General features: G+C 38.8%; 1 protein-coding gene and 1 pseudogene across 32 annotated transcripts in view; one reads left to right on the top strand and one right to left on the bottom strand.

The window, feature by feature from the left end:
• The window catches only part of KDM4C (lysine demethylase 4C), a 460147-nt gene that overhangs the window by 364056 nt on the left and 68447 nt on the right, over nucleotides 1–27644 (bottom strand). For 29 of the 32 annotated variants that reach the window (XM_072728386.1, XM_072728383.1, XM_072728376.1 and 26 more), the window contains 3 exons: nucleotides 17966–18125; nucleotides 11487–11662; nucleotides 478–592 (listed from right to left, as the gene is read on the bottom strand). In XM_072728386.1, the coding sequence (XP_072584487.1) occupies nucleotides 478–592; nucleotides 11487–11662; nucleotides 17966–18109 (435 nt within the window). In that variant the 5' untranslated portion in view covers nucleotides 18110–18125. The remainder of the gene's footprint in view (nucleotides 1–477; nucleotides 593–11486; nucleotides 11663–17965; nucleotides 18126–27644) is intronic. The other 3 variants (XM_072728394.1, XM_072728393.1, XM_072728395.1) reach the window with 1 other exon arrangement.
• Nucleotides 9313–10561, top strand: LOC112921899 (prolyl hydroxylase EGLN2 pseudogene; annotated as a pseudogene).

The raw sequence follows: 27644 nt of genomic DNA on the forward strand, positions 1-27644 counted from the left end.
TACCGTTTTTGCCTTCAGGTGGTAGTATTATGGATAGTACTTCGTGTTTTCCAAAATATATATTACTGTTGACCAATTTCAGTTATTTGTACCATTAGCTGGTTTCTTTTTTTTTTTTTTTAAGATTTTATTTACTTATTCATCACACACACACACACACACACACAGAGGCAGAGACACAGGCAGAGGGAGAAGAAGCAAGCTCCATGCAGGGAGCCCAATGTGGGACTCGATCCCGGGTCTCCAGGATCAGGCCCTGGACTGAAGGCAGCGCTAAACTGCTGAGCCACCCGGGCTGCCCTCCATTAGCTGGTTTCAATCTGAAAAATACCAGGAGCAGAAATCCTACTGATGTATTATTTCCTCTTATCCTATGAGGAATTACAGATCACACAAAGTACTACTTCTCAAGTACCTAAAATGGTAACAAAAATAGGAAATGTGCCCTTTACAAAACCCATTACAGTATAAATATACCTCATCATATATGCTCCCATTAATGTCTGCGCCGTAGATAGGTGCCACAAAAGTTAAGTTCTTCCAGTACTTGCGCTCCAAATCTTCATAATCCAAGTATCTTGGAGTACAATATCTGCAAAAGGTAAATGAAAAGAGCACAAATCAATATGATGATTACAAGATTTTCCCCACCCATATGACTTAAATCATATTCTAAAAATTTTATCAAAATGAAAACAATGCAACTTATGTTGTCCTCATCTTATCAAATCTAACAAGTAATATACAAATGTATTTTTCATGGATCTCTGGATACCCTTAAGATTCCTAAATAATTCTATATAATAACTTCATATTTTTAACTAGTAAGGAAAATACTCTGATGAAAGTATCCAATATAGAAGAGTTAAAAACTCATTATATTATCTCTCAAAATGTTTTCTAAAATCTTCACCCAATTATATTATACTAGTAAATTTTACAGACTTACATGAAAAAGACAAAACATCTAGAAAAATTGACCAAAAAAAAAAAAAAACAATTTCACTAAAAATCCAAGAAAGCAAAACCAAAATAAGATACTTTGCAACCATTAGATTGGCAAACACAATATATTAATGGTAGGAAAGAATGAGACTTCCCTTACACAGATGCAGTGAAAGTATAAAGTAGTACAAACTTCTCAGAGTATAATGTAAATATCAAAACCTTTAAAAAATGTGTATCTTCAACCCTAAAATCCAACTCTGGAAATTCAATCTAACAATGCAGAGATGTACACAATGAAACATGAGCTAGGATGTTTGCTGCAACATTAACTGAAAACTCAAACTTAATGTTGTCCAACAAAGGCTTAGTTAAATAAAATACAAAATACAAAATAAGATAGATCTTTCTATATATTAACATTAATATCTTTCCATAGTGAATTAAGCATGTTATAGAATGGTGAATATATTAGGATAATATTATATAAAAATATCTGTAATTGCACACATTGTCAAAAAGAAATATATACTATATTATTAATGATTAATTTTCACATTGAAATTACAAAAGGCATTTACTTCTCCATATTATTTGGATTGTGAACAAATAATCTTATATTAATACATACACCAAAAAATATCAGTATTTCTACGTGAAAAAAATCAACAAAGTAATGAAAGTCTTTTTAGCAGTAAAAAGAGTATTTAGTAGCAGCAATCCCTATAAAGCCAACTGACATTTTATTTTAGATTTAATAGCTGTAGAACAATCAAAATCAATGCCCAAATCAATGTCCAAATGCCCAAAATAGTTAGTTACCCAAGCAGTATGCAAGCATACCAAATTAACAACTGTATTTTAAATATAGAATAATTTGCCGATTTATCTAAAACATTAGAATCTCAACAGGACAGCCAAAAATAAAAAGAAGAGGCATGAAAGCATCATTAACTCCACTATATTCCACCACTTTGATTAGTAAGTTCCAAAAGTAATAAGAATTCTAGGCAAGCTAACCACAGGTCAGTCTCAGGTGACAGATAAAAAAAAAAGATAACGGAGATACGGTTTATTATGACTTAGAGATATTTGTTGGATTTTGGATACTAAAGAACTAAATTGTCTTTCACTATAATAGACCTAAACAATCTATCACTATATACTACTCAATCATGATCAATTTTTAACAATCTATAACTCTAAAAAAGAAACACGGTTCAGTGTTGGCTACTGAGGTTAAATTATAAGATCTGTGAATATTTGAAACAATGATTCTAAACTTGAGAAAAGTGACCAGTTCACTCTGTTGGTGCCCAATTCTAAAGAAGCCTAGCTACAGATTCCTACCCTAATGGACTGTCAAACAATCACAGCTGTCCCACAAATTCAGTATCAATTTGCTCAAAAGCAATCCAACCATTCCTTTTTTCCAGAACCATTTATTCACTGTATTACAATTATTAAAAGATGAGTCTCCAGGACCAGCCTGCCTACCATGTATAAGCTATGTAACCCTGGGCAGTTGACTGAATTTCTCTGGACCTCAGTTATTCCTCGATAAAAAAGGAATAATAACAGTTGAGTTATTGTGAGGACTCCAGCACATAATTATGTAAAGCACACAGCTTCAAGCCTAGAAGAAAATATAGATCAATAATGTAATACAAGAGAGCGTATTACTCACCTCTATAAAGCTTTATAGTAGAACTATGTTGGAGGTCTCTAGATTTTCTCCAGATTAAGTTGTGTTACTAACCAAATGAGCATGTTATCCTGTCTACTGTTTACACCAAACACATTATGACTGTGCACCTAAGCAAGGGCATGTACTGAATGAAGGAAAACAGATGAACAGAAAAACTAGGAAAATGCCTCCCACCTCCCGTGAAAACTAACCCCATCTCAGGACCACCCCATTACCATTATGCACACCATTTGACCTGAGTACAGCTATAAGTGAACAAGCAAAAGCCTTGGATTAAGGCTTAGAAGCCCATTTCACTGGCATCTTTCCCACATGGAATTGGCAGAGGAAATATAAAAATATATAAAAGAGAATTTTCAAATGTATTTTTTTTCCTAGGAATCCTAATTTTATTTTTCTCTTCAAACTTTAAACTCTAGTTAGTTTACACATAATGAATGTAATATTGGTTTCAGGAGTAGAATTCAGTGATTCATCACTTACATACAACACCCAGTGCTCATCATAACAAATGCCCTCCTTAATACCCATAACCCACCTAGTGCATCCTCCACCCACTCCCTTCCATCAACCATCAGTTTGTTCTCTAACATTAAAGAGTCTCTTATGGTTTGCTTCCCTCTTTTTTTTTCCCTTCCCATATGTTCATCTGTCTTGTTTCGTAAATTCCACATGAGTGAAATCATATGGTATTTGCCTCTCTCTGACTTATTTCGCTTAGCATAATACACTCTAGCTCCATTCACTCTTTGCAAATGGCAAGATTTCACCTTTTTGATGGCTGAGTAATATTCCTGTGTGTGTGTGTGTGTGTGTGTCTGTGTCTTTATCCATTCAGCACTCAATGTACTCCAGAGTTAGGCTACTGTCAATAACGTTACTATAAATTTCAGGGTGTATATTTATATCCTTTGGGTAAACACCTAGTAGTTTAATTGCTGGATCCTACGGTAGTTCTACTTTTAAATTTTAAGAATTTTTTTGAGACAGAGAGAGAGAGAGAGAGACTGCATGTGCACTAAAGGGAGGAGCAGAGGGAGAGGAGAGAGAGAACCTTAAGCAGGCTCCACACTCAATGCAGAGCCCGACGTGGTACTCGACCACATAACCATAATATCATGACCTAATCTGAAACCAAAAATCAGAGGCTAAGACAACTGAACAACCCAGGCGCTCTATTTTTAATTTTTTGAGGAACCTCCATCCTGTTTTCCAGAGTTGGAGGTACCAGTTTGCATTCCCACCAAAGGTATTTTAATATTGTAACAATTATAATGAAATTAATCCAACTCAAAAAATAAAATTTAATACGGACCTGTTTAATACAGACCTGTCATGCAATATCATAATAGATATTTCAAAACTAAAAAAAGAGCCAATTATTTTTTAAAATCATTCTTAAACCTCAGAAAATCAAGAAATTTATGTTGTTAAATAAATCATTGCAATATGTCCAATAATTTGTACCACTTCAAGTATATCTTAGCTTTCATGACACTATTCAATCAACAGATACTGAAACAGCCCATACTATATACATCAGATACTGTACCAGGCACTGGTACAGAAAACAAACAATGTAACCTAAATGGCTATTTCCAGGAAAAGTTCATCTACAACTAAGCCACAAGAGTAAAAATTGAACAGATATACGAACAAAATAAGTGCCTAGTAAAATAAATTGCCTCTAAATAGAAAACTGATACTATGCTAGAATAATCACATGGGCTAGAAATGACGATCGAAGTTTCTCTTTGATAAGAAAAAAAGGTCTTCAAAGCTCTGTTCTCATTAATATTTTGAATTACCATAGTATTATTAACAATGATCATCTCTGGGAGTTAAAATTATGTATTTCTATAACGTCTGAATTTTCAAATAAGCATGTATTACTTTTATAACTGATAAAAGCATTTCTGTCCTTCAAAATCTATCTCAACAGCACCTACTAAATGAAATTACTCATTTCCTGATTAACAACCGCAGAAGTCTTATTTTCCTTTGAAACCCCACGGTACTTTGCACTTCTCCTATGGTAATTATGATTGTTAAAGTATTGACAAACATTTTCTAATAAGTATAATCTGATTACTTGCAAGTACAAATTCTCTCCCAAAATACCAAAGTAGTCAAGCAGATGTTCCACTAAATGAACTAATGTATTTAATTAACCCTTTAAGAATGACTCTGGAAAGGGGTATTAGATGATAACAATACATATAAAAAGCTGGGTAAATTTGCTTCCATAATCTTGTTTCAATAGCATTGCACATAAAATTGTTAAAAGAGTCCTTAAAGAGTTTGAATGCAAACCAGTCCAGTCTATGATAAAAAATTTCACATTCTCAATTAATGAGATCTGAACCAATGAGACTTTACTAATGCCTACCAAAAATTCAAAAGAAGGGACTCACATTAAATACAAAATTTCAATTCCTTTGGAATAGCCACAATGCTCCATAGCTGGAACTTTACACACAGAATTAAGATTCTTTAAGCACCATCAGTGCTATGTCAAATATAAATTTTAAATTTTAAAAAGAGATCAACTAAATTCACCCAAAGAGCTTAATTTCACACACACACACCTACCCAGAGAATTTAGACAATGTTGTTTTTTGGTTGGTTGGTTGATTGGTTGGCTGGTTTGAGGTTATAATTTTTTCTTCAAATTAATATTTTGGTCTATGGCCTTAACTACCATATCAGAAACTTTTATTTTTTTTAAATAAATTTATTTTTTATTGGTATTCAATTTACCAACATACAGAATAACACCCAGTGCTCATCCCGTCAAGTGCCACCCTCAGTGCCCGTCACCCATTCACCCCCACCCCCGCCCTCCTCCCCTTCCACCACTCTTAGTTCATTACCCAGAGTTAGGAGTCTCTCATGTTCTGTCTCCCTTTCTGATATTTCCTACACACTTCTTCCCCCTTCCCTTATATTCCCTTTCACTATTATTTATATTCCCCAAATAAATGAAAACATACACTGTTCGTCCTTCTCCGATTGACTTACTTCACTCAGCATAATACCCTCCAGTTCCATCCACGTTGAAGCAAATGGTGGGTATTTGTCGTTTCTAATGGCTGAGGAATATTCCATTGTATACATAAACCACATCTTCTTTATCCATTCATCTTTCGATGGACACCGAAGCTCCTTCCACAGTTTGGCTATTGTGAACATTGCTGCTAGAAACATCGGGGTGCAGGTGTCCCAGCGTTTCACTGCATCTGTATCTTTGGGGTAAATCCCCAGCAGTGCAATTGCTGGGTCGTAGGGCAGGTCTATTTTTAACTCTTTCAGGAACCTCCACACAGTTTTCCAGAGTGGCTGCACCAGTTCACATTCCCACCAACAGTGTAAGAGGGTTCCCTTTTCTCCGCATCCTCTCCAACATTTGTGGTTTCCTACCTTGTTAATTTTCCCCATTTTCACTGGTGTGAGGTGGGATCTCATTGTGGTTTTGATTTGTATTTCCCTGATGGCAAGTGATGCGGAGCATTTTCTCATGTGCATGTTGGCCATGTCTGTGTCTTCCTCTGTGAGATTTCTCTTCATGTCTTTTGCCCATTTCATGATTGGATTGTTTGTTTCTTTGGTGTTGAGTTTAATAAGTTCTTTATAGATCTTGGAAACTAGCCCTTTATCTGATATGTCATTTGCAAATATCCTCTCCCATTCTGTAGGTTGTCTTTGAGTTTTGTTGACTGTATCCTTTGCTGTGCAAAAGCTTCTTATCTTGATGAAGTCCCAATAGTTCATTTTTGCTTTTGTTTCTTTTGCCTTTGTGGATGTATCTTGCAAGAAGTTACTGTGGCCGAGTTCAAAAAGGGTGTTGCCTGTGTTCTCCTCTAGGATTTTGATGGAATCTTGTCTCCCATTTAGATCTTTCATCCATTTTGAGTTTATCTTTGTGTATGGTGAAAGAGAGTGGTCCAGTTTCATTCTTCTGCATGTGGATGTCCAATTTTCCCAACACCATTTATTGAAGAGACTGTCTTTCTTCCAGTGGATAGTCTTTCCGCCTTTATCGAATATTAGTTGACCATACAGTTCAGGGTCCACTTCTGAGTTCTCTATTCTGTTCCACTGATCTATGTGTCTGTTTTTGTGCCAGTACCACACTGTCTTGATGACCACAGCTTTGTAGTACAACCTGAAATCTGGCATTGTGATGCCCCCAGCTATGGTTTTCTTTTTTTAAAATTCCCCTGGCTATTCGGGGTCTTTTCTGATTCCACACAAATCTTAAAATAATTTGTTCTAACTCTCTGAAGAAAGTCCATGGTATTTTGATAGGGATTGCATTAAACGTGTAAATTGCCCTGGGTAACATTGACATTTTCACAATATTAATTCTGCCAATCCATGAGCATGGAATATTTTTCCATCTCTTTGTGTCTTCCTCAATTTCTTTCAGAAGTGTTCTATAGTTTTTAGGGTATAGATCCTTTACCTCTTTGGTTAGGTTTATTCCTGGGTATCTTATGCTTTTGGGTGCAATTGTAAATGGGTTTGATTCCTTAATTTCTCTTTCTTCAGTCTCATTGTTAGTGTATAGAAATGCCACTGATTTCTGGGCATTGATTTTGTATCCTGCCACGCTACCAAATTGCTGTATGAGTTCTAGCAATCTTGGGGTGGAGGCTTTTGGGTTTTCTATGTAGAGTATCATGTCATCGGCGAAGAGGGAGAGTTTGACTTCTTCTTTGCCAATATGAATGCCTTCCATGTCTTTTTGTTGTCTGATTGCTGAGGCGAGGACTTTCAGTACTATGTTGAATAGCAGTGGTGAGAGTGGACATCCCTGTCTTGTTCCTGATCTTAGGGGAAAGGCTCCCAGTGCTTTCCCATTGAGAATTATATTTGCTGTGGGCTTTTCGTAGATGGCTTTTAAGATGTTGAGGAATGTTCCCTCTATCCCTACACTCCGAAGAGTTTTGATCAGGAATGGATGCTGTATTTTGTCAAATGCTTTCTCTGCATCTAATAAGAGGATCGTATGGTTCTTGGTTTTTCTCTTGCTGATATGATGAATCACATTGATTGTTTTACAAGTGTTGAACCAGCCTTGTGTCCCGGGGATAAATCCTACTTGGTCATGGTGAATAATTTTTTTGTTGTTGTTGCAGTTTTTATTTTTTTTAATTAATTTTTATTGGTGTTCAATTTACCAACATACAGAAAAACACCCAGTGCTCATCCCGTCAAGTGTCCACCTCAGTGCCCATCACCCATTCCCCTCCAACACCCGCCCTCCTCCCCTTCCACCACCCCTAGTTCGTTTCCCCGAGTTAGGAGTCTTTATGTTCTGTCTCCCTTCCTGATATTTCCCAACATTTCTTTTCCCTTCCTTTATATTCCCTTTCACTATTATTCATATTCCCCAAATGAGTGAGAACATACACTGTTTGTCCTTCTCCGATTGACTTATTTCACTCAGCATAATACCCTCCAGTTCCATCCACGTTGAAGCAAATGGTGGGTATTTGTCGTTTCTAATTGCTGAGTAATATTCCATTGTATACATAAACCACATCTTCTTTATCCATTCATCTTTCGATGGACACCGAGTATCAGAAACTTTTAAAAAGGTAATTTAAAAGGGTGCCTGAGTGGCTTATTTGGTTAGGCATCTGACTCTTGGTTTGGCTCAGGTCATGATCTCAGGGTCCTGGGATCAAGCCCTCCATTGGGCTCTGTGTTCAGCGGGAGTCTACTTCTCTCCCTCTTTCCCTCTCGCCCTCTCCTCCTCCCTGGACTTATGCATTCTCTCTAAAAATAAATAAATAAATCTTAAAAAAGATAATTTAATAATTATAACCATGATGGTTTCTAAATATATTCAAATTCTTTAAAATTCCTCCCTTTAAGAAGTACAGCTTAATTTTCCTCCTCGATTATGGGCTGCACTTTGCAACTGGCTTATAACAAAAAGAATATGGCAGAAGGGACAGTCAAGAAACAGATGATAAAGAGATAATGTGGCTTCCATCTTGGTTACTCTCTTGGTTCACCTGCTCTGGGAGAAGCCAGCTGCCACAACATGAGAAGCAGTCCATGTGGCAAGGAACTCAGGACTCTAGCCAGCAGCCATGTAAGGGGAACAATCTCGGAAGAAGATCTTCCAGTCACAGTCAAGCCTTCAGATGATAACAGCCCCACCTAACATCTTGACTGCAATCTCATAAGAGACCCTGAGCCACAGCCACCTAAGTCACTCTCGGATTACTGACCAGAGAAACTGAGCTATTAAATAAATGCTTGTTGATTTAAGCTATAAGGTTTGGGATAACTTGTAACACAGCAATAGGTATAATTACACTAATGCTAATACAATAGTGGTGGCCCTTCAAATCATTTAAGGGCTTCCTTTTTAAATTACTCATCTTCTAAATATATAATTTATCATCTTAGACTTAAACACTGTCAGGGATATGGTGTGGAAGGCAGAGGAAAAAGCTTACCACCCTGACGAGTCCTTTCCTAAGCCCCTAGGGGCAGCAAGGCTTGGCGACCAGTGGGCACTCCCAAGGTACAAGAAGAGCCTCTGATGCCTGCTCTGCCTCACCCTGCCCCATGCCAGGCACACCTGCCCCAACCTCAGCTTCAAGTGGAAGATGAGAAGGCAGAGGAGGGTAGCTAGCATCATGGGCCTCAGCTGTACCTACCACGCCCGGGAGATGAAGATGCTACTGCCAAGGACAGCCCAGCAGCCACAGCCCCTAAGTCAGGCTCTCCCTTAGTTGCCAAATCCTGTGTCACCACCGTGGGATCCTGGCTGGGCCAGAACTGGAATGGAGAATTACCTGCCCTATTCCCTAGTATCCTCCTACAACCAACCAGGAGTACCTACTAAGGCCTCGGCAGGCAGTGGGACCCCCAAGGCCACAGCCACTTCCACCATAGCCAGCCCCCTGTGCTAGGGCTTCAGTAGGCAGGAGGATGGTGAGTTGCAACCACTGTAGAGTAAGGGCATTGCAACACTAGTCATGAAGGGGTGCTAGCAACTGGTACCAGGCCTGAGGTTCCCAAATGGAAATGGACAGAGGATGGTGGGGATGCCCCTGCACCTAAGCAAGCAACCCTTGTCCCGGGCAATAGAACCAGGAGGCAGAGGCCAAAGGGGAGGACACCATGGGCTGCAGCAGTGGCAATGGTGAAGTCAGTGTGGGGCTAAAGGAGAGAGTGCTGCTTACTGCATTCAAGCACCCGGCCCTGGACTATATTGTGCTCTGTATGCTGTACTACAGCATCTGTGTCAAGGACAGCTTCCTGAGGGTGGCACTGGGTGGCCATGTGCTGGCCAAGGTAGAGACCCTGAAGTGGCCTGGGCACTGGTGTGACAGGCAGATAGGGAGCCAGCAGGCTATCCCACCACATAGCATCTGCAGGGCCAGACTGCCTAGGTAGAAGGTCACGAGCCCAGCTGCCAAAGCATTGGGGTCCTCATAGCCCATGTGGACGTGGTAATCCACCACTGCACGGAGTACTGGGTGGCCGTATCATCAGCAGGCACACCAAGGCCATGGTGGTATCTTACTCAGGCAATAGGCTGGAGTGCATAAGGCATATGGACAATCCCCACAGCAATGGGCACTGTATCACCTCTATCTATTACCTGAATCAGAACTGGGACATCAAGGTGCATGGCAGCCTGTTGTAGATCTCCCTGAGGGCTGGCCCATGATAACCAACATCAAGCCACTTTTTGATGGGTTGCTCATTTTCTGGTCTGACCAGTAGAACCCCCATGAGGTGGCACCAGCCTATACCACAGGTATGCCATCACTATCTGGTATTTTGATGCCAAGAAGTGGGCAGCAGCAAGTTTATCAGCTACTATCCAGAGAGAAAGGTGTTCAAATACCTGTGTTACAGCCAATTACACCCACATAGTGACCAGCCCCAGAGTTGAAAAGACAGACAGCTTGTCCTGACTTCAAGAGAGCCTCTGGCCCCATGCTGCTGGCCCCACAACCTACCAGTTTTGATGCCTGCTCCTTTTCTGCCACTGCTGCTGCTTCCAGCTTTGCCTCTGTCCTGACTAGTATAGAGGGCTCTGTCCGACACTGAGGACCAAGGAGAAGAGACCTCTGCTGTCCTGGGATGGAGCTAGGGTTGTGACCTGGGCAGGGGACAGGGTTGGGAGCTACCATCACTGGAGCCAGGGGCCTGGCGACTTACCGTCTGGTCCTGCTCCTCTCAAGTGCGGAGAGCTAGAAGGAGGCATTTCCACCTCCAACCAGAACACAGGCTTGGGGGTTGGGATGTCATGGCCTCCTGCTGGTAAAGGTTTGTTGGTGGGGAGTATTCCCAAGCCCCTCACTCCTCCAGCCAGGAATGTGAAGTAACTCCCCAACCCCTATGGCCATGGCACCTTTTAGACTATGCTGCCACTGTGTGAGCAGGATAAATGGTGCTAGGAGGCGCATGGGTGTAAAAAGTCCTTTCAGCTAAGAAAAACAAAAGGGTACCTCAGAGCTGGAAAAAAAAAAAAAAAAGACTTAAACACTGTCACGCAAAGAAGAAAATAAGCCTAACAAATATGAATCATGTGTAGAATCACTCTATACTAAAAAATAGAAAAAACCATTTACAGATATAATGAATAAGATGATGAGAAACAATTTCTTTAGCAGTAAACGAAATGTAAGCAAGCAACAACCTGAAGAACAGAAAACAGAAACAATTAAATGAAAACTGAAAGAGGATGTGCAGGAGACTCCCACTTTGCATCACAAGCTCTTCTGTCTACTTGGTTTCTTACCACGTTCGTGTATATCTTTGAAAACAATAAAAATAGCAAATTGCATACACTCACTTGCCACTGTTAGCCAACTGCCTGAACTCCTTCACTGTCATGGCTTTTTTCTGGATGTTGTATTGAGTGAACAGTCCCGATTGTCCTGTGACCATCTGCTGAATTGGTGCTGGAATAAGCAAATTATCAATGTCATCATAGCACTGCCTTGGCTTCCATTCCCGAGGAGGAATCACCTAAAAATAAAATAATAAAATAAAACATTATCTGAAAAATATTCCAGGTAGTTATTTAGTTTTTATATTCAAACAGAATACTAGTGAAGAACAACTCAGCATTTCTATAACAAATGTATAAAAGAACTGTGAAGATTCAGATTAGGGAAATGCTTGCATTCTCCTAAATATTCACCTTATGGCTCAGCAGTTTAGCACCTGGCCTTCGGCCCAGGGCATGATCCTGGAGTCCAGGGATTGAGTCCCACATCAGGCTCCCTGCAGGGAGCCTGCTTCTCCCTCTGCCTGTGTCTCTGCCTCTCTCTCTCTCTCTCATTAATAAATAAATAAAATCTTTTTAAAAATCTAAATATTCACTTTATCGATTTTTTTAAACAGCAAAATTTATTGAGCATTATACCAAACAGAACTTCTAAACCAAATACTATACATTTATTAACTATTTTTAGTTGATGGTATTAACCTCTTTTTTTAAAAGACTTTATTTGAGAGAGAGAGAGAGAGAGCGCATGAACACACAAAGGGTGAGAGAAGCAGACCCCCTGCTGAGCAGAGAGCCCAATGTGGGGCTGATCCCAGCAACCTGAGATCATGACCTGAGCCGAAGGCAGAAGCTTAACCAACTGAGCCTCCCACACATCCCTACTATTAACCCTCTCAATTTTAAGAGTAAAATTCAGAGATGCATAGAAGCAAAATAATTTGAAGTTCAAATAATGCTTATATTAATATGATAAAAATAGGTAAATGTTTAGTCAGTATTACTTTCTTTAATATTTCTCACACAATATGCCAAATAGCAGAGTAGTGTGCAAGTAAATGTTGTACAATCAGTTTTCTTGGAAAGTGGAGAAAACCCTGTTGGCAGCTCTTGCCAATTTCCATGATGTAACTACACCCACCATGGCTAATTTGAGCTCACCAACATGATGTCACCGAACATGAAGTTGAAAAGAATTGTGTCTTATCAATTTTTATATTCCTGTATGCGGCTGTTCAACACATCACTCTTTTCCAAAAGTATTTAAACAATTACTGGGGATCCCTGGGTGGTTCAGCGGTTTAGTGCCTGCCTTCAGCCCAGGGCATGATCCTGGAGTCCCGGGATCAAGTCCCGCATCAGGCTCCCTGCTTGGAGCCTGCTTCTCCCTCTGCCTGTGTCTCTGCCTCTCTCTTTCTCTGTGTCTCTCATGAATAAATAATAAAATAAAATCGTAAAAAAAAAAAAAACTACTAACAGTGAAAAGATCAGTAAACAATAACACCAATAACATATATACATATGATTAAAAATTAGAAGGGACAAAGTTACTAAGTCATGATTTATAGCTGGAATTTATTCACCTTTAGAAATTGTTTTAATTTTTTAGGATAAACTTTTAAAAATCAATTGCAAAATATAGATAGCACACATTAATAAATGTGTAATTGCAAATACGTAACTATAAATTATTATAAAGCAAATATATCTCCAAGTATCCTTCTAACACATTTCTCTCTTGCCCAAAAGGTAACCACTATCACAGCATTTCCTTGCTGGGGGGTTCATAATTTTATGCTGAGTATGCATCCCTAGCACTGGTTTTTGAAATGTTTGGAAATATAATCATCCATATATACAGATCTTTTCTGAGGTTTATATTTTGTATTTCACTCAATATTTTTGTGAGATTCAAATATGATGGTCTACATAGCTGAAGTTCACTGATGTTCATTCCTACTCAGTACTCCTTCATATAAATATTTATTTATAAATGGAGAACACTAAGTGTTCCTTGTTTTTCTGTCTACATTGGCTTTTACACTGTAGCAAATTGCACTGCTTTATCATTATGTTCATCTTTCTGCTGCATATGAGCACACAGTTCTCTAAAATAAACACATTTTGTGAAATTACTGGGACATTAGATATGTATAGATCAAATTTAACAGTTATTACTAAATGTTTGCCAAAGTGGTTGTACCATTTCACACTCTCACCAGGAATGTATGCAGAGTTCCTGTTGCTCCCCATCTTCATCATCACTTTGTATTGTTGATCATTTTTCAATTTTAGTCTTTCTTATAGGTTGTGTAATAGTAGTCAACTGTGCATTTTATTTGCATTCTTAATTTCTTAAGAAACTTTTTCACATATTCACTGACTCCCTGAATATTTCCTATTGTAAAGTGTTTATTCAAGTCTCTTACCCATTCTACTATTGCATTGTTGGTCTTTTTATTAATGTTTAGGGATTCTTTATACAGCCTGGTTATTCTTTGATGTGTGTGTGTGTGTGTGTGTGTGTGTGTGTGTGTATACACTTGTAAATAGCTATACGTATATGTGTATATGTATCAAATATCTTCTCCTAACCTGTAAAGTGCTCTCCAACCTTCTTAAGGGCATCTTTTAATAAACATAAATCCTTAATCTTAAGGTAATCCAGTCTGTTCATTTTTACCTTTATGGGTACTGCTTTGATCTTTGGTTTAAACAAAATTTTTTTTCCTACTCTGGGGCATAAAGACATTCTATTTTATATTCTAAGAGCTTTAAGGTTTTGCCTTTCATATTCACATCTACAATGTACCTCTGTAAAAGGCCTAGGTCAAGCTTCATCAGATGAGAACACTCAGGGTAGAAGAATGAGTGATTTGTCCAATATACCAGCTGGTAAATGACAGGATTGATCCCCCCACCCTGGCCAAAATCAAAAGTGAGCTATCAAATCTAAGGTTAATTTAATTTTCATCAGCAATACAGAGATATTTCACATTTTATTTCCTCCAAGATATGTTAGTTTAAAATGAGAATAGACACCCCACATATTATATGCTATTGAAAACACATACTCAATACTTTTTTTTTTTTTAAGATTTTATTAATTTATTCATGAGAGACACTGAGAGAGAGAGGCAGAGACACAGGCAGAGGGAGAAACAGGCTCCATGCAGGAAGCCCGATGTGGGACTCGATCCCGGGTCTCCAGGATCACACTCTGGGCTGAAGGCGGCGCTAAACCGCTGAGCCACCTGGGCTGCCCCATACTCAATACTTTAAAAGAATAAGGACAATTGTACCAAATGCATATGGATAAACATACCAAATTGTCTTCATAACATATTGAAAGGGGAAAGGGTTGTAAATACTAACTTTCTGTTCATCAGAAATACTTATTTCTGATGAAATAGTCTGATGATGAAAAAAATCTATGAAATTCTGATGAATTTCTATGTGGCTCAGCTGGTTAAGCATCTGCTTTCCACTCAGGTCTTGATCTTATAAATATTTTGCGTCTGTAAGTGTTCACACAGAACTTTACTTTTGATGTAAGTGTTCACACAGAACTTTAGAATTTTTTAAATTCAGGTCTATAACAAATATCTTATTTTTGAACTGTTATTTTAAATCTCAACACATTAGGTTTTCTTACATATGAAATGGCAGGAAATGGAAAGACAACATATTTAGGACTTTAAAAGATTCTAAAGTTAAATTTTTACATCCAATCAATCTAATGGAAAGAAACCCATTCCTCCTAAAATTTACCTTGATTATAACAAAATAAAAACATACATTTTATTTTATATCACCATTTCCCCAATCCCAGCCTGCAATCTATACTCAAAAGATAATTTCTGACTGAAATCTGTATTTGGACTACTTACCTTGAAATACACTATTATCACTGCCTACCTACTAAGGAAGAAGCAGGAAGAGGAAGAGCAATGCGTCTTACAATCTTTCTTTACACCTTGAAGACAGATTCCTATCTGTACTCTCCAAGCTATTCACAAAACTATGTAATGTGCATAGCCTGTGGCTCAGGATAGTCTATGTCCAGATCACTGTTGTGGAGTAATTTCACCCACTTCATATGTAATAAAGGTTCATCATAATCCTCTCTCTATATCTCTGCCTCTGTGTGTCTCTCATGAATAAATGAAATCTTAAAAAAGAAAGAAAGAGAGAGAAAGAAAGAGAGAGAGAGAGAAAGAAAGGAAGGAAGGAAGGAAGGAAGGAAGGAAGGAAGGAAGGAAGGAAGGAAGGAGAAAGAAAGAAAAAAAGAAGAAAGAAAGTTAGTCAAGGTAAAATCTCTCACTTTGGAAATAAGGGTTAAATCTAAAGTATAAATCTAAAAAATGTCGATAAAAGAAAAACCCAAGACAGACTATAACCTAAGGCCAAAGTTACTACTACTGGAACTACTCAACCTTTTTCTCCAAATCATAAAATAAGACCAATTCATTAAATGGTGCATTAACAAAGAATCTTATGGGTAACTCTGTCCCCAGGGCTTGCCCTCAAAGCAAACTAGCAGCATTAATACAGTTTTGGTTTTTACAACTTGATTTGGTGTAATTTTACACATTTGCTATTGCTACAACTTCCAGGAAAAAAAGGCAAGCAGGTGAAACTGACTTTATGTGACATGATGTAAAAGATAACAAAAATGGCCAAAAAACTCACACAAAAAAAATTGGTTCCTTGCATTCCTAGAAATAAAAGAAAATTATCACAATACTGAATAAATGAGTATCTATCTATAAACCTCACTCAAAAAAAAAAAAAAAAACCCTAGACTCAGGTGTGTTTTGTTCAACATTCAGAAAACTAATTGTGGTTCTCATTAACTTCATTCTGCTACAGAATGCCAACAGCAGCACAGGGGTACCCTGTGAGCCTGCAACTCCCTTATGAGGGTGTGTGGTGCTTCCTCTTCTCATGTTACTAAATGTGCCACCCTACCACAGGACACTCACTAATCTCAGTGGAACACAGCAAGATCTATGTTTTCAAGGAACAAAAGGAAGAGAAAAGTAGGACAAAGGGCTGCATTCAAAGCCTAGAGAAGGGGACAACCAGTCACCCCCAATCTTCCTCAAATAAAGCCCAAATCCTTGTTAACCCTGCTAGTTTATGATCAAAACTATGTGTCAAATAATTCTGAAATCATATTCTCTTCTACTCAAGAATGATTTTTCTCGAAGGGGGTGGTGGGGAGGATGATTTTTCTCCAGATCAAAGATAATCTGAAGTGCTGAGGTCCCAAAATGGGGTGTTTTTAAGAACTAATAAATAGGTTAAACTAAGAATTCCTCAGGAGAAATTCATTATAAATCTCTTTACTTTTCTCTTTGTTTTCTCTTTATCTTCCTTTTCTCTCACCCACCCCTAATAAACTTTCATCCCCAACATTTTAAATCTTTTCTAGGAGGGACCTGAACCATATACAACAAAATGATAGACCTCAGGGGATAGATACCAGCACAATCCACAAACTGAGTTACAAGCAGGAGCGTCCAGATAGATGCAGGAGGATTTGAATACCAATCCCTGCAGTTCCACAAATCCCAATCCTTACTAAGGCCAGATAACCCCAGTACAATCTGGCCCCTTCCAGGGTTCTTACCTTACTTGCCAACCTCTCCCTCTGCTCACTGAGACCCAACTCCACAGACCACCTTCCTATTCCTTCCACACATGAAGCTCAGGTCAGCCTCTAGGCCTCTGGACTTACTATTCTTTCTGTCCCCACATCTTGAACAAGCTGATTTCTTTATATCCTTTGGGTCTCTGCTTAAGTGTCCTTATCTTACCATGCTAAGAGGCTACCACTAGAATATAAGGTCATCAGGAGAAGAAATGTGGTCTCTACTATCTCATTTCCCCTAAACACAACCCTAGCACCTGGAAAGTGGTAGGTACTCTCCACACTTGATAAGCAAGTATTTGAAAAGAAAACAGAATAGGCAAATCTACAGAGAAAGAAAGTAGATTAGTAGTCATCTACAGGTGAGGGGATAGCAGGGAATAGAGAATGAGTGCCAATGGGTACCAGTGGCTTACACACTTAAATGGCCAAATTGTATGGTATATGAATCATACCTCAATAAATCTGTTATATCTGTAAAAGGGGAAAGAGAGAAAGAAAAAACAGAAGAAAAAGAGGAGGGATGGGGGAGGGAGGTGAGCAGGGTAGTTAAGCTTCAGGTTAATAATGGTCCTCTTAAAAAGTGATGAAATCTATGAATACTTTCATACCTCTCTCTAAAGCCCATACATGGGTCTTTTTGGTTTCTAGGAGCCACACGTGTTTTGTTTAAAAAAAAGCCCTAAAACACAACCTAGCATAAATAGTTTAAAGAAAAATAAGACAATTACTCTTTGAAGAAATCAAATATTCTGTGTGGATTAACAAGAACAAATTTTGCAAATATCTTCCTCTGGAATAAACAATTTCCCATATCATGAAGACTAAGAGCATAAATGAAAAGCCAAGTGATTGGTTTTAGTTTAAAGGATCTGAAGATAATCACCTTTGCAAGACCTGCTCGATGGGCTCCTTTAGACTCCATGAATGCAAGGTATTTGTTGAACTCCCGGAACTCCTCCATGGAGGGTCTGAAGGTCATGATCTTACAGCTGGGGTTCAAAGGACTCTCCACCTCGGCCACCTCCATGATGGCTGGGCAGTGTCTGCAGAGGAGATGATGCAGTCATCAGCACTGAATTATTGTGGGCTTAAGGTTGGTGGTCATTTCCCCCAAATAGCATGTGAGCCCCCGCAACACCCACCATCAGAAACTCTTTTCTTTTAGTTACTTACCATTCCCTCTACCACCCCATTAGGGAGACTTTCCCATCTCTCCCTGGAGGGAAAGGGAGAGTTGCCTCTACTCAGCAACTCCCAAGTTCCTATTCCTTGCATTCAAACACTGACCTGACTGTACTGCTCACCTCCTTAAAATCTTTCCTAGTAAGAATGATTTTTCTAACTTTGCAAGTTTACGAAAGGTGTTTCTCCTAAGTACCAATTCTGAAACAGACACTCTCATAGATGCACCTGTATAAAGGCCTAACCTAGGATGAGTAGTGAATGGACAATGCTCAGCATCTCCAGTATATTTTAGGTGTGCTTCCACTTGTCTGCCATGCTTTCCTATAATAATTTACAAACTACCCATTCAGCAGAAGTACCAAGCACAGGGCTAACGTACTGGAGACAGAGAAAAGGGTAAGATTTGTCTGCAAATCCAAACACACTATCTAGAGGTGGAACAGACCTCAATACAAAACTACACAGGCACGGGTAACTAACTTCACCTAAATTACTCAGAAATGACTTCAGAGTTAAGACTTATTAGGAGGAGTACAGGTCGGCCAGATGAGAGAAAGAACATTCCAAGCAGTGAAAGTATCTACAAGTATTGCAAAAAGAAAGAGAGTTTAGTATGCCTGGAGCTTAGAAAGAAAAGATTACAGGCTATCAAAGGAAAAAAGTAGGCAGCAGACTGTGCTACAAAAATATAAACTTAATCTTGCTGACAATAATCAGGATGATGCCCTCAACATGTACTGGACACCTAATACACACAGAATGCAAAGATAAGTAAGAAGCACTGGCCTGCCTGCCTCAAAAAGGAGTCTTATTCCCATTCCACTTCCAGAAGCAATTAGTGCCCAGCATCTAACAACCCAAACAACAAATACTCTCAGAACAAAGCTTTCCTTTTTTTTTTTTAATAAACTTAATTTGTCTGACAAAAAGAAAAATTAGGAAAAGATGGAATAGATAAAGATAAAAACATGTTACGGGATAGTAAGTAGATAAACAGATGAGGACTACTGATGAAGATGTGATCATCATTCACTAAAGGTTTAAACAAACATCTATCTCACAAAGTATCTGTGAGGAGAATCCCTACCACCCATTGGGAACTTAAATATAAGGGAGAAAATAATCTGCATGAATACAGATATATTAATACATGACAGAAAATATTCTATATTCTCTTTGCCTCAGAGATGAGGCATGCAAAAGAAAAACCTTCCAGGCTACTTCCCCAACCACTTCCCTTCACACCTATACAGATGTACATGCCCAAATCCATGGGCTGCAAGATGAAAGCTTAACCTCTATACAAGACACACATAATCCCTTAGAAGCGCCTAGATCAAATGTTTACTTAACTATCATGAGCTTGTCCATCACCACGGCTTGCATTATACTTTAAGGCCCAACAATACTCATTGATTTGTGCTTCTCTAAAAACTAAAGGCTGCTCTTATGGGAGGGGAAGGCTGCCTAAATCTTCCCCTCCCATCAGAGCAGCCTTTACTTGTTTCCTCACCTGGCAAACTCCTGGCCACTGTCAAGATTCTCAACCTTTCTCAAGAAGGCCTAAGTGAACCATCCTGTGTGTTTTGACCACCCTCTCTTCATTCCTTATAGTAGCTGCCTGTCCCAATGGTTGGCACTTATGATCATACACTGAACTCTAAAACCCTCAAAGGAAAAGAAGGCTCTCTCTCTCTCTCTCTCTCTCTCACTTTTTAAGATTTTTATTTATTCATGAGAGACACAGAGAGAGAGAGAGAGAGGCAGAGACACAGGCAGAGGGAGAAGCAGGCTCCGTGCAGGGAGGCTGATGTGGGACTCGATCTCGGGACTCCAGGATCACACCCCGGGCAGAAGGCGGCGCTAAACCGCTGAGCCACCGCTGAGTCACCCCAGCTGCCCTCTCTGTCTCTTTAAGCCCTAACTTCCAGTCTGGGATCCAGCCTGGTTTGTAACATCTGCTATGATAATTATTTGTTAATTGAATGAAGGAATAAATGCCAAAATGTTAAAGTATTTACACAAAACAATACCAAATGCAGGAGAAAGCAAAGTACTGATCTCATACACAGGAAAGTTACTTAGAAAACAGATTCAAGTTGCTTGACAGGTAAAGCATAATATAATACACACATCCGAGCAGTGAGAAAGGGGAAGAAGTTCCCAGATTATCTTTGTAGAACATGTGGTACCTGGAAGCAGCCTTACTTTTGCCAAAGAACAAGAGTCACATGCACAGGTCTCCAGCAGAGGAAAAGCCACTAAGAAAGAAACTCAAAATCTGGCCACTCAGTGAACAGCACTGAATGCCTAACCGCTGAGTAGGCATACAGGAAGGAATGAAGAGAAACCCTAACAGGAGCAGAATGAAGTAAACAATAAGTCATAAACACTCTGAAGAAGAAACCAGGGAGTAGCTATTTTAGACAGGGTAGGTGAGGGAAGGTATTTCACACGCCTGAAGGAGGGAATAAATCATGCAGATATCTGAAAGAAAAGCATTTTGGACTAAGGCAACAGCAAGGAGCCTCTTGGGCTCTTCATGGAATAACAAGGATGTGAGCGTGCCTGGAAGTCATAAAGCAAGAGACAGTGATGAGAGGGGAGACAAGGAAAAAAGAGTTTGGGGGAAGTAATCTGGTGCTCTTCCCCTTCTTGTACATTCCCATTCTTGATACTCTAAAATATATTTCCATTCAAGATGACACTGTTCTCAGGTAACTCTTCTGGAGGATTTTATGCAGAGCAGTGAGCAGGCTCATCATTCTGGCTGCTGTATCAAACAAAGACAAGGTTGGAAGCACAGAGGCAATTTACACCAATCCAGGCAAAATAAAATGGTGACCTGGACCAGTGGTGGGCAGTGAGAAGTGGTCAGATTACAGATATATTCAGAATAAAATTTCCTAATGGAAGTGAGAGAGACAAGTCAAGATTTTTGGTCTAAAATACAGAACGATGGGACACCTGGGTGGCTCAGTGGTTGAGTGTCTGCCTTAGGCTCAGGGCATGATCCTGGAGTCCCAAGATTGAGTCCCACTTTGGGCTTCCTGCATGGAGCCTGCTTCTCCCTCTCTGCCTATGTTTCTGCCTCTCTCTTTCTCTGTCTCTCGTGAATAAATTAATAAAATCCTTAAAAAAAAAAAGATATGCAGCAATCAGAATTGCTTGACCTAGTTTGCTAACTCGCCTATGAAACATACTTTGCAAAAAAAAAAAAGAAAGAAAGAAAGAAAGAAAGAAAGAAAGAAAGAAAGAAAGAAGAAAGAAAGATACTTTGCCTCCTCCCGGTGTCACTATTTGCTGATTACACAAACCTAGTTCTACCTACAAACCAGGTACATACAGACCTACTTTATGTTAATCCCACTACACAAACCTTTGCCAACATGACAGGCAAAAAAGTCTGGTGTTAAGTTTCATTTTCTTTATTACTAGTGATACTGACCATTTGGGGACATTAAAAACCATTTTCACTTCACTTTTGGGTTGCTTCCTTACATTCTTTACCCTTAAAAGGTAGTTTATAAGTTTTCTTTTCCTTGAGTTTTTCCTAATTCACATTTATCACTATTAAACCTAATCAGACTGCTAAAATCAAATTCCCAGTCACCCCTCTTTCTCTTTTACCTTTATTATTCTAAACCAAGCAGAAAAGTAGTTTTATTTTTTTTTAATTTTTTATTTATTTATGATAGTCACAGAGAGAGAGAGAGAGGCAGAGACACAGGCGGAGGGAGAAGCAGGCTCCATGCACCGGGAGCCTGATGTGGGATTCGATCCCGGGTCTCCAGGATCGCGCCCTGGGCCAAAGGCAGGCGCCAAACCGCTGCGCCACCCAGGGATCCCGAAAAGTAGTTTTAAAATGCTCTTGCAATGGTTCCTACTCAGAGAAATACTTTGGGGACAATATGCCTATGATTTTCAGCAATAATGATAATACAAGAATCATTTCTTTTAATACTACACCTCTTAGAGACTGAGTCCCCCAAAAGAGTGGCAGCAATAGCTGTAATGACAACTTTGTTGTTTTGCTTCCACAGACCTAGCCTTCAATGTTTTTTAGAGCACCTAAAACAAATGGCCATATTTATACTAAGAATGTTTCTTAATGAGCTAAAGATATTTTTCAGCAAGTGAAAAAAAGTGTAATACTAATTCAAACTTATATAACTTTCCCAAGCCTCTTTCTGAAAACTTTTACTATATCATGAAGGAAAAACATCTGCTCTTATTTTATTTTTTTTATTTTTTAAGACTTATTTATTCATGATAGAGAGAGAGAGAGAGAGAGAGAGGCAGAGACACAGGCAGAGGGAGAAGCAGGCTCCATGCCGGGAGTCTGACGCAGGACTCGATCCTGGGACTCCAGGATCCCGCCCTGGGCCGAAGGCAGGCGCTAAACCGCTGAGCCACCCAGGGATCCCCTGCTCTTCTTATTTTAACTGTATATCTTATATGGCAATAAAAAAGAAACTGAGGCCAGGCCGATGCTTTCCTGCTAAATTTAAATCTATATCCTATATAGCTTTCCTGTGTACACCTGTATTTCCAAGTTGTGCTCTCTTATTTAAGCAATTCTGTGGAAAGCATTAAAAAGATGATTCTTATCTTAGGAATATTAATTTCTTAGACAACGTCTGCCACAGAACTAGTCTGCACTGCTAACCACCTCTGAAGAGAACACTTAAAGATCTCTTTAAAGTGCAACCCTGGGAGATAAACACTCACCTTTTGAGTAAATAATGCATAAAGCTAAAAAGAGAATGAACCAAGGCACAATTACTAACTATGCCAGTGTTAGAAGAGAACATTCACCCATAGTTCTTCATGTGGAGCCTCTGGAACCCTGGAGACCATCCTTTCCAGTTCTCACTCACTCATCCTTCCCTATAGTGAGATTTAAAAAAAAAAAAACTGAGCAGTCAAGGTCCAGATGGAACAGCTATGTCTACCCTGCTCTACTTCAGTTCTCAAGTGCCAAGTCCACCAGAGGCACGGTTTAGGCCTTGCCTGAGATAGCTGGAAGGCTAACATTTCCATTCCAACACTGCAGCTCACCCAGTTTGGTCTCACAGTGAACCAAGTAAGCTTTTACTTACACACTGCTTAGTCAGGCATTGTTTTGAGTTGAATTGTGCCCCCCCCCCAAAAAAAAAAAGATTTAGTAGAACCTAACCCCTAATACCTGTGAATGTGACCTTATTTGGAAACAGTTTTGCAGATGTAATGAACTAAGATGAGATCATGTTTGATTAGGGTGAACCCTAGTACAATATGACCGATGCCTTATAAAAGGAGAAGAGCCAGAAAAAGAGGGAAGAATACCATGTGAAGATGGAGGAAGACTGGAGTCACACAGCTGCAAACCAAGGAATGCCAGCAAATACACAAAGCTAAGACAAAGGCACAGATATCCCCAGATCCTTTAGAGAAAGCATGGCCATAATGACACTTTGATTTTGGCTTTCTACCCTCTAGAACTCTGAAAGAATAAATTTCTCTCATTTTAAGCCATCCAAGTTTGTGATAATTTGTCATGGCAGCCCTAGAAAACTAATACAGGCATCAGGACTGATGGGGACAGAGTAGACTGCCACATTCTCCAATCCCAGCTTCACCAATAGTAAAGTCTGTAATACCTCCTATCTGACTCCTGCATCTTTGTCAAATGGGTGTTAAAGTGGCAGGACACCCAGAAAATGCCACATTAGCCATCAGCATGTCTACCCAGGAACTGAACCACAACAAGGACATCCGGCTTTAAAGTCTGCCCTTTTCTGTCATCCCAGGACAGGGGCCTGGAGCCCTAAATGGAAAGCAGGATAGCAAAGAAAAGCTCTCAGCCTATTAATCATTTTTTTGCCTGAGCCAGGCCTCAATCCTCTCCCAGAGACCCAGGCAGCTCTTCTTTAATCATCTTGGTCCCGTTTATATCAACAGTCCGCCTTCTTCCACCAGCCTAAAGAGACCAGAAGTAAGAACGGGAAGCTGGACTCAGGGAGATAGATCTGGGATGGAAGAGCCAAGGTAACAAATCAATCTTTGCAAAAGTTTCTTTTCCTGCACAGATAATAGGATGGGCCCCAGAAGAAGGTACCTAAAGAGAGGTGATCCAAGTAAACATGGAAATTCTCTCCAACAATCTATACCAACCAAATCACAATCTTGATCACACCCCTCTTCCACCCTGTGTGAATGGGAACAGGCAGAAGTCACCCTACTAGGCAAACTGAGCATGGCTTCTCCTCTCGTTTGCCAAAGTTCTGGCAAGATTAACAGATACTAGAGCACTCAGGCTGTCATCTTCTCAGAATTAAGTAAGCAGAAGAGGGTGATGGAACCATTAAAATTACTAAGTATTCACCCCTGGCTCCACTCAGTAAGACATTCCTTTCCTGGGTCAGATTATAGCCAGGTCAAGATATTTCACTCGGTGACCACTCTGGTACACTCTGGTGTTCTTTAATCTTGTCTGCTGTATAGTTTACTTTTCCATATTGATTCCATGTATTTACGAGAAGATATTGTCTCCCATTTTATTACACATTTTAAAGCCAACTAATGAAGGCAGCTGAGTCCCTCGGAAATTTTTCTTTTTAAATTTCTAATAAATTTGACACACAGTACTGAAATACAGCAGCCCGTCATTGACGGTCTGGTCTAGCAATGTTAAGTATATTTACAGAATATGCAGTTACATTTATTTATATATTTTGCAAGAAATCTTTTCTGAATGATCAATGCATTTCAATTTACAACTAATAATGGTAATTGGGGAACTGTTTATTACAGATCATTTTAAGGTGTATAGCAATTTTAAAGGGGATCCATTTCCATCAAACAGCCGATCAGAGGACTATGGGGATTGGAGCCGTGTACTCTGTCTGGGTCTTCACATCAACCACATCTCTAGTCAAACCTCACAAGGCAATATTCTGAACTGTTAACTAGGCATTTCAAACAGGAATTCAATTCAATAGGCTCTTCTCAATGAACAAGTTTTAATGTTGTTTTGATGTAATTTTAAAAGACTTTTAGCAAACATGCATTTCTTTATAGATTTCTTTTAAGAAGCTATTTTAAAAGTAAGCCAAGTGCTGTCTAGCCTGCTTATGGAGTTAGGGATTGCATCAGAGTCCATATATTCTTGCTGTACAATGCCTGTGATGTTGAGGAGGGTTCTTTTTTAAAGTGTATGCCTGAGTCTCTGACTCTATGGAGTCTACAAATGCACTGACTTTGTTTGTACCCCCAAAATGATGGAATTGTTAAGTACAAAATTAAGCTAATGAATCAATTTGTAACCATTTTTTCACTCACAAACAGCAAATTAACACAAGACAATTTTGTTTTATATATGTACGTGTATGTATGTAAGTACATACATATTAATTTATATTAGAGTGAAAAATAAATGGTTTCTTTTTTTTTTTTTTTTTTTTTTTTTATGATAGTCACACAGAGAGAGAGAGAGAGGCAGAGACATAGGCAGAGGGAGAAGCAGGCTCCATACACAGGGAGCCCGACGTGGGATTCGATCCCGGGTCTCCAGGATCGCGCCCTGGGCCAAAGGCAGGCGCCAAACCGCTGCGCCACCCAGGGATCCCTAAATGGTTTGTTTCTAAAGTTAGTTTCTAAAGTGAGTTTTCAGGTGTCTCTGAAAGGTTTATATCAGACACTTAATCATCGTGTATTATATGTGCTATGACATCATGTAAGTTACCTCCATATATTTTATGATATTTCCTCACCTATTTATTATAGGGAGGGTAATTTAGGTACACAAGCTCAGAGTTGAGATATTTCTCTGATAAATCAGGTAATAAAATTTATTTGATTGATGGAATTTTGAAGTAGATGTGATTTTATCCATCAGTTCCTGAGTAACAGAGCACCAGATTTTAATTTAAATAGGGGATATAGGGATCCCTGGGTGGCGCAGCGGTTTGGTGCCTGCCTTTGGCCCAGGGTGCGATCCTGGAGACCCGGGATCGAATCCCACGTCGGGCTCCTGGTGCATGGAGCCTGCTTCTCCCTCTGCCTGTGTCTCTGCCTCTCTCTCTCTCTCTCTCTCTCTCTCTCTCTCTCTGTGTGTGTGTGTGTGACTATCATAAATAAATAAAAATTAAAAAAAAAAACTAAAATCTAAAAAAAATAAATAAATAAATAGGGGATATAATACTAGGGATCAGGGAATTTAGTTACGAAGAGTTAAAAATTAAACAACAACAACAACAACAGTGTAAGCTGTTGAAATGGTAAGTGAATTATTTTAATGATGTAATAAGATATTTTTAAATTTTGACATAGTTGTCATTTAATGGGAAAATAACTCACCAAAATGTCTCCACTTGAATTGTATTGATATGTGAGACATGTGTGTAATTCAATATATACAATATATACATATACCCATATGTATATACAGAAAATTATTTTTAATATTTTCCTACTGATAAATTTAAAATTGGAAATTTTGTGAGTTTTTTCCTTGTTCAATAGGGCCTAAGTTTTTTCTTTTTTTTAGTGATTTAACAATTTGAGGGCTGCACCTTTAAATTCCCAGATTGTCATTAGACGTGTACAGTATATGGGATAAGGTGGACACAAGTGCACATATAAATAAAATCTTAAGACTATTTTATTCATTTATAGTAGGAGAGTATCTAGAAATCGTCATCTACAAATCATAATTAGGTTGTGTGTCTCTTATAGTTTTCTCCATTTCTGTATTATATAAATAAAAGTTTGAATATTAAAATCTGATTTTTCCCAGAGACAAGTATTATATAATGTATCTATATTTAGATCAAACTGTGGTAATACATTTATCCAAAAATGATGCTGGGGACTGTAGCCTGAACATGTGGACTTGAAGTGACACAGGAAAGGAGAGCAGAGATCGATCCCATTGTGTATAAGTTATTATATGATAATTATGAATTCTTGTACAAAAAACAACTGAAAAAAGGAAAAACAAAAATACAGTTTTTATTTTGAAATAAAAAAAAAAAAAAAGATTATAGCCAGGTCTAGATTTCAGTGGGTCAGGAAAAGCAATTTTCCTTACATGAAATGCTCACAGTGTAATTGATTCTAGTTGCAGACTCCAAACTTCTTCCCAGCACTAAATCTTACAACATATAACATCTAATTTTTAATGTCCATTTCAGTCTTATATCAATTTTTCAAAGGCACAGATATTAATTACATCTGTCATTTCTTGTTTTTTCTTCCTCTATCTCTTATGCCTCCATAAGTATCCATCAATAGAGGTCTGGTTAAATCAGTATGTTACCTCCAACAACACAGTACAGGCAACATAAAAAGAATGAGAAAGATCTCTAAGTACAGATCTGGAGTGATTTCCAAAC

This window comes from Vulpes vulpes, chromosome 12 (genome assembly GCF_048418805.1).
Source record: "Vulpes vulpes isolate BD-2025 chromosome 12, VulVul3, whole genome shotgun sequence".
Lineage (NCBI taxonomy): Eukaryota > Metazoa > Chordata > Mammalia > Carnivora > Canidae > Vulpes > Vulpes vulpes.